Source organism: Myxine glutinosa, chromosome 10 (genome assembly GCF_964187855.1).
Source record: "Myxine glutinosa chromosome 10, kmMyxGlut1.1, whole genome shotgun sequence".
Lineage (NCBI taxonomy): Eukaryota > Metazoa > Chordata > Myxini > Myxiniformes > Myxinidae > Myxine > Myxine glutinosa.
In genome coordinates this window covers 23,555,642-23,571,553 of record NC_136270.1, presented here as the reverse complement: position 1 = coordinate 23,571,553, position 15,912 = coordinate 23,555,642, and the positions used below count along the sequence as shown (strand labels likewise).

The window sequence follows — 15,912 nt, the reverse complement described above, 5'->3', positions numbered from 1 at the left end:
CCCTGACCCTGGACACTTGCTTGTTGGACGTTGGAAAGACGTTGGAGCGCCAACGATCCTCTTACTTGGCATTCACGCACGGGACCTCGTGAGCGATCGCACTGGGACGCGAGGCTTGCCGCGCAGCAGGTGTACGTGGGCCCAGCAGCGCGTGAGTGAGAGGTTTTATCAAGGCCTGGTGAACGGGGGTGCATCGAGGCCTAGTTCCCGCCGACCGGAGCCGCGTCCGGACTGCATGCTTGGGGCCTGGATGACGTGCCTGGACCTGACGAACCCTGACACACCTCAGCTAGACGGAGATAAGCCCGCACCCACAAACACAACGCTTATTTTACTTTATCCTCCCATTTGTCTGTTGTGCAAGTCTGTGTGTAAGAGCGCTCACTAGGGGGTTTAGCTTTACCAGCGCGCTTCTTTGTATCGGGGTCCGGCAATAAAGCCGTGTTTATTTTTGTACCATAAATCGGGTTTTTGTGAGTTAATTTCCACAGGGTTGAAGACGCTTGCGCACACGGACCATCAGGTAAAGTTTCCGCTTCTTCTTCTTTTCTTTCTTCCTCCCACGCATATAGAGTGAAGTCCGTATTTGATCGTCGCCTCGGAGTTAAAGCTCGCTTTGGCTATTCGTGATTTCCCCGGTCTTAACCGAAGGGGAGTCACGCGAGAATATATAGATGATGATATATTTTAACCTCCAGTAACTTTGCAGTCACTACGAAGGGATTAGTGTTGCAATTAGATTTACTATAATATTAACATTATGTTATCCTTATTCTGAAAATGATATTACTAAAAAAAAAACCGAGGCTAATTCCTTACTTCCGCGTCATTTGTACCGTACACTGCTTAACATTGATTCATGAACCATACATCGCTTCAATCTAGAAACTTTGCAATAACGACAAAGGGATTGCAGTGTTATGATTATATTTGCTATATTATTAGTATTAACGCTATTATTATTACTATTTCGAAAACAACACTACTGCATTAAGAAACCTGGGTTAATTTGCCCAAAGCGGCCTGAAGGTGAGGCATGAAGTCATGAAGCCTAAGGCCTATACGTACTGTCGTTGGAAGAACCGCAACGTCTATGCTTTCAATATTTGAGGATCATTTTAACAATCAGTTTGTTTGTGTTTCACACTGAATGAAAAACGTCAAGGTAGAGCATGGCGATTGTGATATATGACAGGTTCGACAATATGTTCGGCCTGAACGACATTGGAATCAAAGTGCTGGAGTGTGGAGTCAGCCGTAATGACATCAGACGTAATCACATCACCTTGTCATGTGATCAGATCCTCAGCTCTGATTGGTATACGTTTGAGGGGACAGACATACATACATACATACATACATACATACATACATACATACATACATACATATGGATGGACAAACACTGTTTCTAGACTGCTTTGCCCTATGGGCTACGCCGTAAAAAATTTGTAAATCATATAGCCAGGTCTGTGCGTGTGTAACACTTTTTCGCACCCAAGAAGAAATACATTTTGAACTTGGCTTTGTCTGGAATCAAACCACATCCGTGAGCTTACAAGTCAGCAACCTTATAACCACTCGGTCTCGGCAACGTTTTTATTACAATAAGGATCCAATCTATCCCTAAGAGCGCGAGGAGGAGGAGGCAGGACTTGGAGCGCCACAGTAAAACTCACAAACAAATATACAAACAGACACTTTATTAATTATATATAGAATGATAATGAAGAAATATAAAGACATATAAAACTATATGGAAGGAGGGCACAAACAACAACAACAACGACAACAACTTGTTACAAAATATCCTTTGTTTTCCGGGGCTGGTTCACGCTTCATTGTACATTGTGATTGAGACTCTCACATCTTTAATTTCTATTGGATGTTTGCACAGTCTGGATCGCTCATGATGGCACTGTAAAAAAGATGCAACTAAAAATACCGGCTCACACTGTACAATTATCCCCACGGTTTTCAATTCAATCGGTTTATTTTACCTATCCCTTTATCCTATCTATCCCCAATCTTACCTTGTCTTTTACCTGGCTATTTACCCCACACTATCCCAGAGGGAAAATGTTTGTGTGTTTTACAGCAGCGCTATGGTAAACACCTACTCTCCCAAGTCCATTCCTCCTATCCGTAAGGATGGGCTCTTTGCGAGTAATAAGAATATATATGTTCCCTTACAGGAAACTTAAACACAGGAAAAGGCCATTAGGGCCATCAAAGCCTATACTATAGCATTGCCAACTTATGGCTCTATCCTTTTAAATGGTGAGCATCAAGCAAGGATGTACCATTTTTAAAGCAAGTTATTTTTAAAGCATTTTTAAAGCGGTAGATCTCGTGAGATCTTGGAGACGACGGCAGGGATTTTCGAAGCTCCACACGGTCTCCACGTTTTCAAAGTTAAGTCTGTTCACAATTGTATTTTGTCGAAACTGTAATTAACTTCCGGTGTGTGAACATATAGTGTGCCCCTTGGAAGTTTCTCAGTGTTTATCTTTCATAAATTAGTCGTTTGTTTGCCGCGTCGCGAGCGAGGCCTTGCAGCCTCAGGCTTCCCCCGTCGAAGGTTGTTCCTTCCTTCGCTGTTTTGCTAGGTTTTTTGATTTTCCCTTCACCCCCAAACTTCACCAAGCATCTACTCTTTATCTAACGTTGTAACCCCCTTTCCCCCCCACCCCCCCCCCCAAAAATAATTATTTCCCTTTTTCCTCATGTGCTTTTGTTCCATCGTGCGCCTCTGTCCATGTGCGCTGTCCCGCCCCGCCCCCATTATCCCCTTGCCTTCCACCTTCTGCCCTGTTCAAGTGACTCGTGGTGTCCCTCTCGGCTCCCTCTCCCCGTTGGTAATTTTGTGAATATAAGATTGTTCTTCACGGTTCTCTTTAAATATGTTTAAACTTTCCCCTTCAGTGTTTTATTCAGTGGTTTATTACAACACGCTGTTTTTCTTCCTATTTAAAAGGCTCCATTCAATTCCCTCCAACTCGTTGCATTTCAAAAAAATATTCAATCTCTTATAATTCTTTCTCACTACATGCTCTAAATTATCATTCATTCCATCCCTCCTCCATCGTTCTTAAACGGATCGCTAACTTGAAAATCACAACAAACCCAATTTGTTATAAATATTCATCTTTCATTAATCATCCACTTTCTAAACATTCCCCTTGCCCCTCCCCTCCAAATCTCCCCCCTTGCCCCTCCCCTCCAAATCTCCCCCCTTTCCCCTCCCCTCCTAAACTCCCCCCTTTCCCCTCCCCTCCGAAACTCCCCACTTGCCCCCTTCGAACGTCCTCTGCCCCCCCTCAAACAACCCCTCACTGTGCCTCATCCCATCACCATCAAACCTTTCGTCCTCCTCATCCTTCCCTTTCTTGTAACTCTTCTGTAATCTCTGCCACACTATCAACTGCTCTTCCTACCTCCCCCTCTCATCCTTCATCTGACCCTACCCCTCCCCTCCCCTGTCCTGCACCCGATGCTCCCCCTCTCCCCTCATTAACGGTATGGACCTCAAACATCCGGGGCCTTCGCTCAAACCTGATTGATCTCTCCATTCAGGTTGCTTCCGACAATCTAGACTTGATCTGCTTAACAGAAACTTTCCTCCTTCAAGATGTCTCTGATTCCTTAATATCTCTTCCTGGTTACTCCCTCCTCCGGTATGATAGACCTGAGCCTCGTCCTGGTGGTGGGGTGGCTATCTTTATCAAAAACTCTCTTCCTCACTCTCCTTGCACTGCCCTCTCTCCACCCCACCCCCAGGAGTACCTCTGGCTATGGCTTCCTCTCCGCTCACACCATTTGTTCATATGTGTTCTGTACCGTCCTCCAAACAGTGATGACTCAATTTACATTTCGCTGTCGGACAACATGGACCAACTTCTATAAACTCATCCAAACTCTCTCTTCCTCAAATGTGGCGACTTCAACTGTCAGCATGCCAGCTGGCTGGGTGTGGGTTCATCTCTCACCAGCCATGGCACCTCAGCAAAGGACTTCTGTGACTCATTGGGACTGACACAATCTGTCAATTTCCCAACCCGGATCTCAGTCAATGGAGTATCTTCTCTTCTGGACTTGGTTATGACTAACTTCCCTGCAAATGTCTGCTGCTCTTCTTCTGCTCCAATCGGTTCTTCTGATCATGTGCTTGTTAAAGTGGACATCTCTCTGGCCATTCTCAGAGAGCCTCCTCGGCACCGACGAGTCTGGCATTTCACTCAGGCTGACTGGCACGGTCTGCAAGCAGCCATCAATCATCTGGACTGATCTACCATCTCTACTGCCTCTGACATAAATTCTTCCTGGGAATTCTTCCAAAGCAAACTGCTCTCTCTCATGCACAGATTTATCCCATCTCGTCTTCAGTTGTCTTACCCTTCCTCCTGTCCATGGTACACTGAATCTTGTGGTGAGGCAGTTGCCGTGAAACAACTTGCCTTTGCCTCTTGGAAGGCAAATCCAACTGAAGGCAATCTCAGTTCCTTCCACCAAGCTCGGAACAAGTGTGTGTCTACCCTCAGGAGTGCCAGGAAGCACTATCTCTCCACACTCAAGATTGAACTCTCAAACCTGTCTCCTTCCTCCAAATCCTGGTGGCGTCTGGTCAAATCCGTTTCTGGTATTTGTTCCCCCTCAATCCCCTCCCTTACCTCAAATGGCTGCACAGTTAACACCGCAAGTGACAAAGCCGAATGCCTCAACTCTGTGTTTGCCTCAAAATCTTGTGTCCCAACCCCATCTCTCTCTGATCCCACCTTTCCCAGTCGATCCCAACTGCTCCTGGACTCTGTGTCCTTCTCTCCTGACGAGGTGGAGAAGTTTCTGTCAAACCTCGACTCTGATTTTGCAACTGGACCAGACGGCATCAGCCCACGGGTCCGAAAATCCTGCTCTGCCGCTCTATCTCATCCTCTCTCTGTTCTTTTCACCCTCGCTTTTGCTCAAGGTCATTTGCCAGCATCTTGGAAATCAGCAAACATTACCGCTTTACACAAAAAAGGTGCAAAAACAGATCCTTGCAACTACAAACCAATCAGCCTGCTTCCAATTATCAGTAAAGTCATGGAATCCATCATTGCTTCGGATATCAAATCCTTCCTCTTCTCCAATGCCTTGATCTCTTTTTTCTTCTTCTTTTTTTGTATACAAGATCGAGGCTCGTGAAAGAGCGAACATTAATCACACAGAAAGACAAACAGACACATAAAACAAATAACATCGGGAGCGGTAGACAAGATGTGGAGAGAGGGGGAAGGACACAAACACAACATTTGAGAGCAGGGACCGAGAGACATGGAGACATCGAGAGATCTGTGGGAGGGAGAGGGCTTTGGGGGGGAGGCATGTGAAGGTGGGGGGGGGGGGGTGGGAGAGGTATAAACATATGGACACTGCCAGGACTTCCAGGAAAGAAGTTGGAATTTCAAACAAGGTGGATCTGGGGTGAATTAGTGGGGGTAGAAAAGATCGAGGTTTTGGATGGGGGAAGATAAGAGATGGTGGTGAACAGCTGTTTTAAAGACCTGGAGGGAGGAGTGGGATTGAAGGGAATGTGGGAGTTTGTTCCAGAGGCGGGAGAAAAGAGGAATGAAAGAGTGAAGGTGAGCAGAGAGCCGAGATTTCGGCAGTTTAACCATCAGAGGGTTGCTGGCAGATCTTGTGCGACCTGTAGGAATATTTGGGGGACAGAGCACAGAGAGAGCTGGGGGAGCAAGGCCGGAGAGGAGTCGGTAGAAGACAGAAAGACCACCTACCTGCCTGCGGTGAGTGAGTGAAAGGCCCTCAGAGATAGCTTCATCGTGGGAGATTCCAATGATTTTGAAAGCTTTGGATTCAACAGCGTGAAGCCGAGCCAGGTGTGAGGCAGGAGCACCAGCCCATAGGGGAGAACAGTATTCCATTGAGCTGCGGATGAAAGCCTTGTATGTGGTGAGGAGCTCAGGTGTGCCGAGGAAGGACTTCGCACGACGGAGGATGCCCAGTCGGCGACTGGCTTTGGAGGCCAGCTTGGAAATGTGGTTTTCCCAAGAAAGATCATGGCAGATAGTGAGACCCAAAAGCTTGAGCAACAGAACTTCTTGGAGAGGATTATTGAGAAAGTAGATGGGAGGGTTGTCCAGTCGATCCTTTCGGAGAGACATAGTAAGAGAGTGAGATTTGTCAGGATTGAAAGACATGTTCCACTTGTTTGACCAGTCTGTGATTTTGTCCAGGTCTTCAGAGAGTGAGGAGGCTGCAGACTGCCGATCTGAGGGAAGAGGAATTGGAGCGGCAGAGAGTGGAGTCATCAGCAAAGAGATAGAGAGGATTTTCCAGAGAGTCAGAGAGATCATTGATAAAGACCAGAAAAAGCACAGGGCCCAGCACACTGCCTTGGGGAACTCCAGCCTGAACAGGAAGGGGGAGATGAGAGAAATCCATTCAGGGCCACACGTTGACTACGACCAGAGAGGAAGTCCGCAAGCCATGAATGGAGATTTCCATGGATACCATAGGAGGAGAGTTTGGTGAGCAGAGCTGGGTGCCAGACCGTATCGAAGGCACGTGATATGTCAAGGGAGACAGCTCTGATTTCCTGTTTGGCATTGAGGACCTCCATCCATTGTTGAGACAGCAGAAGCAGCATGGCCAGAGTAGAGTGACCTGGTCTGAAACCAAATTGATGATCAGAGATCAAGCCATTGGCGAAGAGGAAAGATTTCATATCCGAAGCAATGATGGATTCCATGACTTTGCTGATAATTGGGAGCAGGCTGATTGGTCTGTAGTTGCAAGGATCTGTTTTTGCACCTTTTTTGTGTAAAGCGGTAATGTTAGCTGATTTCCAGGATGCTGGCAGATGACCTTGAGCAAAAGATAGGGTGAAAAGAACAGAGAGAGGGTGAGATAGAGCGGCAGAGCAGGATTTTAGGACCCGTGGGCTGATGCCGTCTGGTCCAGTTGCAGAATCAGAGTCGAGGTTTGGCAAAAACTCCTCCACCTTGTCAGGAGAGAAGGACACAGAGTTCAGGAGCAGTTGGGTTCGACTGGGAAAGGTGGGAACAGAGAGAGATGGGTTTGGGACTAAGGATTTTGAGGCAAACACAGAGTTGAGGCATTCGGCTTTGTCACGTGCGATGTCAACTGTGTGGCCATTTGAGGTAAGGGAGGGGATGGAGGGGGAACAAACACCAGAAACGGATTTGACCAGACGCCACCAGGATTTGGAGGAAGGAGACAGGTTTGAGAGTTCATTCTTGAGTGAGGAGAGATAGTGCTTCCTGGCACTCCTGAGGGTAGACACACACTTGTTCCGAGCTTGGTGGAAGGAACTGAGATTGCCTTCAGTTGGATTAGCCTTCCAAGAGGCAAAGGCAAGTTGTTTCAGGGCAACTGCCTCACCACAAGATTCAGTGTACCATGGACGGGAGGAAGGGTAAGACAACTGAAGGCGAGATGGGATAAATCTGTGCATGAGAGAGATCAGTTTGCTTTGGAAGAATTCCCAGGAAGAATTGATGTCAGAGGCAGTGGAGATGGGAGACCAATGCAGACGATTGATGGCTACTTGAAGACTGTCCCAGTCGGCCTGAGTGAAATGCCAGACTCGTCGATGCTGAGGAGGCTCTCTGAGAATGGCCAGAGAAATGTCCACTTTGACAAGCACATGATCAGAAGAACCGATTGGAGCAGAAGAAGAGCAGCAGACATTAGCAGGGAAGTTTGACATATCCAAGTCTAGAAGAGAAGATACTCCATTGGCTGAGATCTGGGTCGGGAAATTGACAGATTGTGTCAATCCCAGTGAGTCACAGAAGTCCTTTGCTGAGGTGCCATGACTGGTGAGAGAGGAACCCACACCCAACCAGGTGGCATGATGACAGTTGAAGTCACCACATATGAGGAAGAGAGAGTTGGGATGAGTGGATAGAAGTTGGTCCATGTTGTCAGACAGTGAAATGTAGATGGAGTCATCACTGTTTGGGGGACGGTACAGAACATATATGAACAAAAGGTGGGAGCGGAGAGGAAGCCGTAGCCAGAGGTACTCCTGGGGGTGAGGAGGAAAGAGGGCAGTGCAAGGAGAGTGAGGAAGAGAGTTTTTGATAAAGATAGTCACCCCACCACCAGGCCGAGGCTCAGGTCTATCATACCGGAGGAGGGAGTAACCAGGAAGAGATATTAAGGAATCAGAGACATCTTGAGGGAGGAAAGTCTCTGTTAAGCAGATCAAGTCTGGATTGTCAGAAGCAACCTGTATGGAGAGATCAGTCAGGTTTGAGCGAAGGCCCCGGATGTTTGAGGTCCATACCGTTAATGAAGAGAGAGGGGGAGCATCAGGTACAGGACAGGGGAGGGGAGGAGTAGGGTAAGATGAAGGATGAGAGGGGGAGGTAGGGAGAGCAGTTGATAGTGTGTCAGATATTGCAGAAGAGTTCCAAGAAAGGGAAGGATGAGGAGGATGAAACGTTTGATGGTGAAGGGATGAGGCACAGTGAGGGGTTGTTTGAGGGGAGGCAGAGGAAAGTAGAAGGTTTGGGGGGGTGGAGGTATGAGATAGAAGGGAGACGAAGTGGGGAGGAGGCAGCTTGGAGGAGGAGGGGGGAGGAGGGAGAATTGGAGAGGAATGGTATGGGGGGAGAATTGAATGGGAGGGGTTGGGGGGGAGTTTTGAAGGGGAGGAGTGAGGGGGGAGTTTAGGAGGGGAGGCGCAAGGGGGGAGTTTTGGAGGGAAGGGGCAAGGGGGAAGTTTAGAAGTGGAGGGGCAAGGGGGGAGTTTAGGAGTGTAGGGGCAAGGGGGGGGATTTGGAGGGGAGGGGCAAGGGGGGAGTTTAGGAGGGGAAGGGCAAGGGGGGAGTTCAGGAGTGGAGGGGCAAGGGGGGGATTTGGAGGGGAGGGGCAAGGGGGGAGTTTAGGAGGGGAAGGGCAAGGGGGGAGTTCAGGAGTGGAGGGGCAAGGGGGGAGTTTAGGAGTGTAGGTGCAAGGGGGGGGGATTTGGATGGGAGGGGCAAGAGAGGAGTTTAGAAAGTGGATGATTAATGAAAGACAAACATTGATTACAAATTGGGTTTGTTGTGATTTTCAAGTTAGCAATCCGATTCAGAACGATGGAGGAGGGATGGAATGAATGTGAATTTAGACCATGTAGTGAGGGAGACGTATAAGATATTGAATTTCTTTTTTTTGAAGTGGAATGAGTTGGAGAGGAAATTGAGAAAAGCCTTTTAAATAGGAAGAAAAACAGCGTGTTGTAATATACCACTGAATAAAACACAGAAGGGGAAAGGTTAAACATATTTAAATAATATTTAAACAGAACTGTGAACAATCTTCTATGCACAAAATACCAACGGGGGGAGAGCCGAGAGGGACCACCACGAGTCACGTGAACAGGGCAAACGGTGGATGGCAAGGAGATAATGGGGGCGGGGCGAACAGCACACCTGGACAGAAAATACAGGATGAGACAACAGTACACGTGGAGAAAGGAAAATAAATGTTTTTTTTGTTTGTTTTTTTTGGGGGGGGGGGGGGGGGGTGGGGATTTAGAACGTTAGACAGAGTATTATGTTCGGGGTAGAAGGGAAAAAACTAAGAGCCAAGCAAAACACGCTTAAGTTAATAAAACACCGACGGGGGTACAACTACAAGGCCACACACGAGGAGCAGAACACGATTAATTAATTACGAGTTACAGTAAATTCAAACCAAAACTAACTAAAATCAAACAATATCGCATGGACGATAAAATAACGAGTTGAAATTTGACAATCTATCTGGGGAAATGGGGGAGAAACACGTGGTCGAAGAACGAACGAATGAATAAGAATGAATAAACGAATGAGCACAGAGAAGGTAATGTCTTTTTTGTTTGTTTTTTTGAGTTGAGATTTACATAAGGAAGTAGGCTATGGGGTGAAAAGACTGGGAAAACAGAGAACGAAAGTTATTGGATCACAAACGATGGACCGCTGAGAGAAAAACAAAGCCTCAAGGTTGTACAGTGTACACTGTACAAGGCCTCAAGACACGACACGAATTAACACGATTTTCAACACAGGTATGAAAGATTTGCACCGAAAATCTTCGTCAGGACAATATACGTACATACACCATAAAATAAATACAGTTATAACGAAAATACAAATGGGAACAATTACTTAACTTCGATTTCGATGGAGAGCGTGTAGAGCTGCGAATAAACGAACCCTCGCCAGCAAGACCGGAAACGGATCAAAGAACGGAAATGGATTCAGACCAGGTCATTCTACTCTGGACATGTTGCTTCTGCTGTCTCAACAATGGATGGAGGTCCTCAATGCCAAACAGGAAATCAGAGCTGTCTCACTTGACATATCACGTGCCTTCGATACGGGCTGGCACCCAGCTCTGCACACCAAACTCTCCTCCTATGGTATCCATGGAAATCTCCACTCATGGCTTGCGGACTTCCTCTCTGGTCGAAGGCAACGTGTGGCCCTGAATGGATTTCTCTCATCTCCCCTTCCTGTTCTGGCTGGAGTTCCCCAAGGTAGTGTTCTGGGCCCTGTGCTATTTCTGGTCTTCATCAATGATCTCTCCGACTCTCTGGAAAATCCTCTCTATCTCTTTGCTGATGACTCCACTATCTGCCGCTCCATTCCTCATCCCTCAGATCGGCAGTGGGGGGCTGGTGCAGCCTCCTCACTCTCTGCAGACCTGGAAAAAAATCACAGACTGGTCAAACAAGTGGAACATGTCTTTCAATCCTGACAAATCGCACACTCTTACAATGTCTCTCTGAAAGGACCGACTGGAAAACCCTCCCATCTACTTTCTCAACAATCCTCTCCAAGAAGTTCTGTCGCTCAAGCTTTTGGGTCTCACTATCTGCCATGATCTTTCTTGGGAAAACCACATTTCCAAGCTGGCCTCCAAAGCCAGTCGCCGACTGGGCATCCTCCGTCGTGCGAAGTCCTTCCTTGGCACACCTGAGCTCCTCACCACATACAAGGCTTTCATCCGCAGCTCAATGGAATACTGTTCCCCCCTCTGGGCTGGTGCTCCTGCCTCACACCTAGCTCGGCTTCACGCTGTTGAAACCAAAGCTTTCAGAATCATTGGAATCTCCTGCGATGAAGTTAACTCCAAGGGCCTTTCACTCACTCACCGCAGGCAGGTTGGTGGTCTTTCTGTCTTCTACCGACTCCTCTCCAGCCTTGCTCCCCCAGCTCTCTCTGTGCTCTGTCCCCCCAATATTCCTTCAGGTCGCACAAGATCTGCCTGCAACCCTCTTATGGTAAAACTGCCAAAATCTAGGCTCTCTGCTCACCTTCACTCTTTCATTCCCCTTTTCTCCTGCCTCTGGAACAAACTCCCCCACTCCCTTCAATCCCACTCCTCCCTCCAGGTTTTTAAAACAGCTGTTCACCACCATCTCTTATCTTCCCCCATCCAAAACCTTGATCTTTTCTACCCCCGCTAATTCACTTCAGATACTTTTTTTTTTCTTTTTTTTTTAAATTCCAACTTCTTTCCTGGAAGTCCTTGCAGTATTCATATGTTTTATACCTCTCCCACCTCCCCCAAAGCCCTCCCCCTGCCACATTTCTCCCGTTGTCCCTGCTCTCAAATGTTGTGTTTGTGTCCTTCCCCTCTCTCCCCATCTTGTCTGCCGCTCCCCTTATTTTTTGTGTTTTGTGTGTCGGTTTGAATTTTTGTGTGATTAATGTTAGCTCTTTAACGAGCCTCGATCTTGTATACAAAAAAAGAAGAAAAAAAAGTACCAAACTCATACCATTTTTAAAGATTTTGGCATGACTCAACCTGGGTTTGAACCACCAAACTTGCAGACTCCGAGCGGACGCTCTAACCATACTTGGACAAACCACCAAGTATGATTAGTAATGTATGGAAGCGAAATATGGGCACTGCGGATCGAAGATGTAAAAAGAATGGAAAGAATCGAGATAAGAATGACATGATGGATGAATATATAGTTCGTTCATCTCTGAAGTTGACCACTTGACAAATGAAAATTGATCCGCAGTGCCTCTGAAATGTCTGGATTTCACAGAGAAAAATGTAGATAAACGCATTAATTACAAGATCTTCTCCTTAATTTAATCACCATTTTGGACGAATATCTAATCAGAAGTAAACATTTCAGTTCCTCAACGTCATGGTATTATCTCAGCGGTGTTGATGCTACCACGATGGTGGTGACAGCACTCTGCTGTCAATGCCATTGTCAAGCAAGGTTATTAATCAATTGCTCAAGAAAGTCCAAACCTTCAGTAGGTGGAGTTGCTTGTTCAACGCTGGCAATAGTTGTGGCCACAGGAACTGGTGTCATCCAAGGATCATTTTGGGCCACAGTGGAGGAAGAGGTCTCCCACATATCTGGTGAAAGGGGAGCTGTGGTATCCTGAGGCTGTGGTCCAGTAAAAGCATTTCCAAGGTCGAGCAAAGGACCCTGAAATGTGACCAAGGATTAAGGGGCTATTGGTGTATCTAATGACTAATATATATATATATATATATATATATATATATATATATATATATATATATATATACACACACACATACACATACTAGTGGTGGGGAATGCTTACACTTTTACAAAAGCTTACACACCAACAGTTTTGCTTTAGACAGCCTCATAATGACTTGCATTCTTTCTTATGGTGTATTTTACGTCATTATATACATACTAGAATGCTTTTATTTCACAGATTACAGTTATAAAAATTACAATTTTCAAATGATAGATATTGATTGAGGTTTTTTTTAATGGCCGCCTTTACGTATTTTATGTAAATTTTCTTTTACGGACACTTTCTGATGGTTCTGTGATTTTCCCCATGTACTGGCTTCAATGTCCGTCGGCATGTCAAATTAAGCTTTCTATGGAATCTGGAAGGTACCGAACATTTATATCAGTCAGTCCGTGAATCAGTCAGTGGTTACAAAGTTCTTAAGTCGTTCCTGGGAAAACCGCATTTCCAAGCTGGCCTCCAAAGCCAGTTGCCGACTGGGCATCCTTCATTGTGCGAAGTCCTTTCTGGGCACTTCTGAGCTCCTCACCACATACAAGGCTTTCATCCGCAGCTCAATGGAATACTGCTCTCCCATCTGGGCTGGTGCTCCTGCCTCACACCTAGCTCATCTTCATGCGGTTGAAACAAAAGCATTCAGAATCATTGGAATCTCCCACGATGAAGCTGATTCTGAGGACCTTTCTCTCTCTCTCTCACCGCAGGCATGTTGGTGGTCTTTCTGTCTTCTCCCGACTCATCTCTGGCCTTGCTCCCCTGCTCTGTCTGTGCTCTGTCCCCCAAATATTCCTACAGGTCGCACAAGATCTGCCAGCAACCCTCTTCTGGTGAAACTGCCAAAATCAAGACTCTCTGCTCACCTTCACTCCTTAATTCCTCTACTCCCGCATCTGGAACAAACTCCCCACTCTCTTCAATCTCTCTCCTCCCTCCAGGTCTTTAAAACAGCTGTTCACCATCATCTCTTATCTTCCCCCATCCAAAACCTTGATCTTTTCTACCCCCGTTAAAACACCCCAAATTCGCCTCTTTCAATCTCCGACTTCTTTACTGAAATTCCGAGTAGTGTTCATTTGCTTTATACCGTGTACACCTCCCTCCTCCCCAGGCCTTCCCCCCTCCACAGATCTACCGACGTCCCTGTTCTCTTCTGTTGTTGTGCTTGTGTGCTTCCCTCTCTCTCCCCCTCTTGTCTTCCGTTCCCTTCATTGTATGTTTTATGTGTCTGTGCATGTTTTCATGTTCAATGTGTTAGCTCTTACACGATCCTCGGTTCTGTGTACAAAAAATAAAAAATATTTTAAAAAGTCATATGTTCCTAAGTTGGAACTTAATTCCCCATATACTCTTTGTTATAAATGGTCTTTCAGTTCTAAAACTGAGCCAAGAAAGCATATTTAACACAGAATTAAGCTGAAATATTGTGTATTTGCAATAAATTATAGTATGTAAATACCCTCTCAATGTACTCGAACTGCAATAAATACAATTAATAAACTTTACTGCAAAATAAAGTTCAGTAACATTATTGTCTTGACTTGATAATTGTTTCGATCGTTGAACTATTAAGGTGTAATGAACGACAGATTTGGGAGGGAGTTTCACTTTTATCAGGGCATTTTATAACGTCCAGTTTTGTGTCTAATGTCAAGGTTCTGCGTTTCTTCGTGCAGGAATATCACTGCAATGTTTATCAGCCATGACTAGGGCTCATTGTCACTAAAGCGGTAAAATATGTGGCACTATGAATGGAAAAAGTGGGTGTAAAGGAAATAGCTACGAACAGTACAGTACTGTGCAGTACAATGGATACTGCAGACCACCTGATGCTCAGACTCTTTACATTTCACGGAAGAAATATTCACACTCCTCCCAACCAACGAGTCCCGAGTTTCTCCGCTCACATTGCAGTGATATTTTAGTGTGAATGTGTGTTCACCACAGTCTGTTTTTTTGAGGATGAAATAAACTGGAAAAACATTTGCCATAAAAGAGTAATTATGTCTGTTCTATTGCAATTGTAGATGGCGGCTTGCAAACAAAGCCTCAAGGGTACAGAAGCCGGTGTACAGAAGCGTTTTTTCTATAACAATAAATACAAGGCACAAGGAGGTGAAATTCACTGCATGTGATGTGCATTGCACAGAGTAAAATGAGTGTTAATTTACATCCATAGGATGTCTAATAAAGAATATATAAAAACACCTGACACTGGGCCAAGGCTTCAGACTTTGACACGCTCATGAGGCTGCACTGTCGAACAAACTGTTCCAACCCGTTATTTTTGACGGGCTTTTATACTAATCTCACATAATGTACATAATTTGCATGTTTTACCTGTTCTTTGGGAGCTGTAGAAATCAGGTTGATGTCTGGGGCTGATGGAGAAGCCTCTGCTGGCTTTGAACTCACCTAATGGAGGACAATTTGTAATAATTATAAATATGACATGAGCAGCCAACTGGATATTGAATCTCATATTCAACAGACTTTTTACTTCCTGCTCCATGCTTCATAATGTTTCGGAAAATATTCGGATCAAACTACACTTTACTTGGGTATATCAAGTTTATCATCATTCCTTTGTGTTGTGATTGATACTGTTGTGAGACTGCTCTCAGTTAACACCGGGAGAGTCACGGAAGGCAAATCGAGCATTACTCGGAGGCGATGATCAAAGGTGGATTTTACTCTATGCGTCGGAGGAAGAAAGGAAAGAAGAGGAAGCTGAAGAGCTTACCTGTGGTCCCGCCGGCAGTTCCGGAACCTGCAGAAAATAACACAAACAAAAACCGGGTTAAAAATGTACAACAATAACAAAAGGGTTTATTAAATGGAATTCCGGGACAAAGAAAAGCGCGACGATAAACTAAATTTCCTACATGGAGCGCTCCTGCACACAGAGCCAAACACAGACAAAGGGATGGAAGAACTGGAAAATAAATGATGTGTGTGTGCACTTAGCTCCTGTCACTGGTGGGATCTCGTCAGGGTCTGTGAACGGGGACCGGGGTGCTGGCTACGTTGCGTGCGTGTTGGCGGGAACCAGGCCTTGTTGCACCCTTTCGCGCTGCAGCGCTCGTACACTCGTCCACGCATGGAGAACCTTAGTTCCCAGGCCGCGGTTCTTCCTGCAGCCTCTGTACGTCTCCGGTGGCGTCTCTGAACACGGTCGGTCCAAGCACAATCATTCCCGAGGTCCAGAACGAGAACGGGCACAAGTGCGCGTGGGAGAACAAGGGAGCCAGAGGTCTTGGAGGGCAAAAAACAAGAGAGTGAAAATGGCCGTCCGAGAGCTATTTTAACGTCGGGTCATGATGTCATCGGCGCTTCTCCACCAATGCCCGCAGGCCACCACCACCTCGTCCAGCTC

General features: G+C 46.1%; 2 protein-coding genes across 3 annotated transcripts in view; both read right to left on the bottom strand.

Moving 5' to 3' along the window:
* Positions 1-15,912, bottom strand: part of LOC137434339 (growth arrest-specific protein 7) — a 517,476-nt gene that overhangs the window by 280,142 nt on the left and 221,422 nt on the right. The gene's annotated exons all lie outside the window — the stretch shown is intronic.
* The window catches only part of LOC137433649 (epsin-3-like), a 40,575-nt gene that overhangs the window by 4,821 nt on the left and 19,842 nt on the right, over positions 1-15,912 (bottom strand). Inside the window, exons 6-8 of the mRNA XM_078786183.1 lie at positions 15,280-15,306; positions 14,877-14,951; positions 12,271-12,454 (exon numbers count right to left, since the gene is read on the bottom strand). Coding sequence (XP_078642309.1) covers positions 12,271-12,454; positions 14,877-14,951; positions 15,280-15,306 — 286 coding nt within the window. The remainder of the gene's footprint in view (positions 1-12,270; positions 12,455-14,876; positions 14,952-15,279; positions 15,307-15,912) is intronic.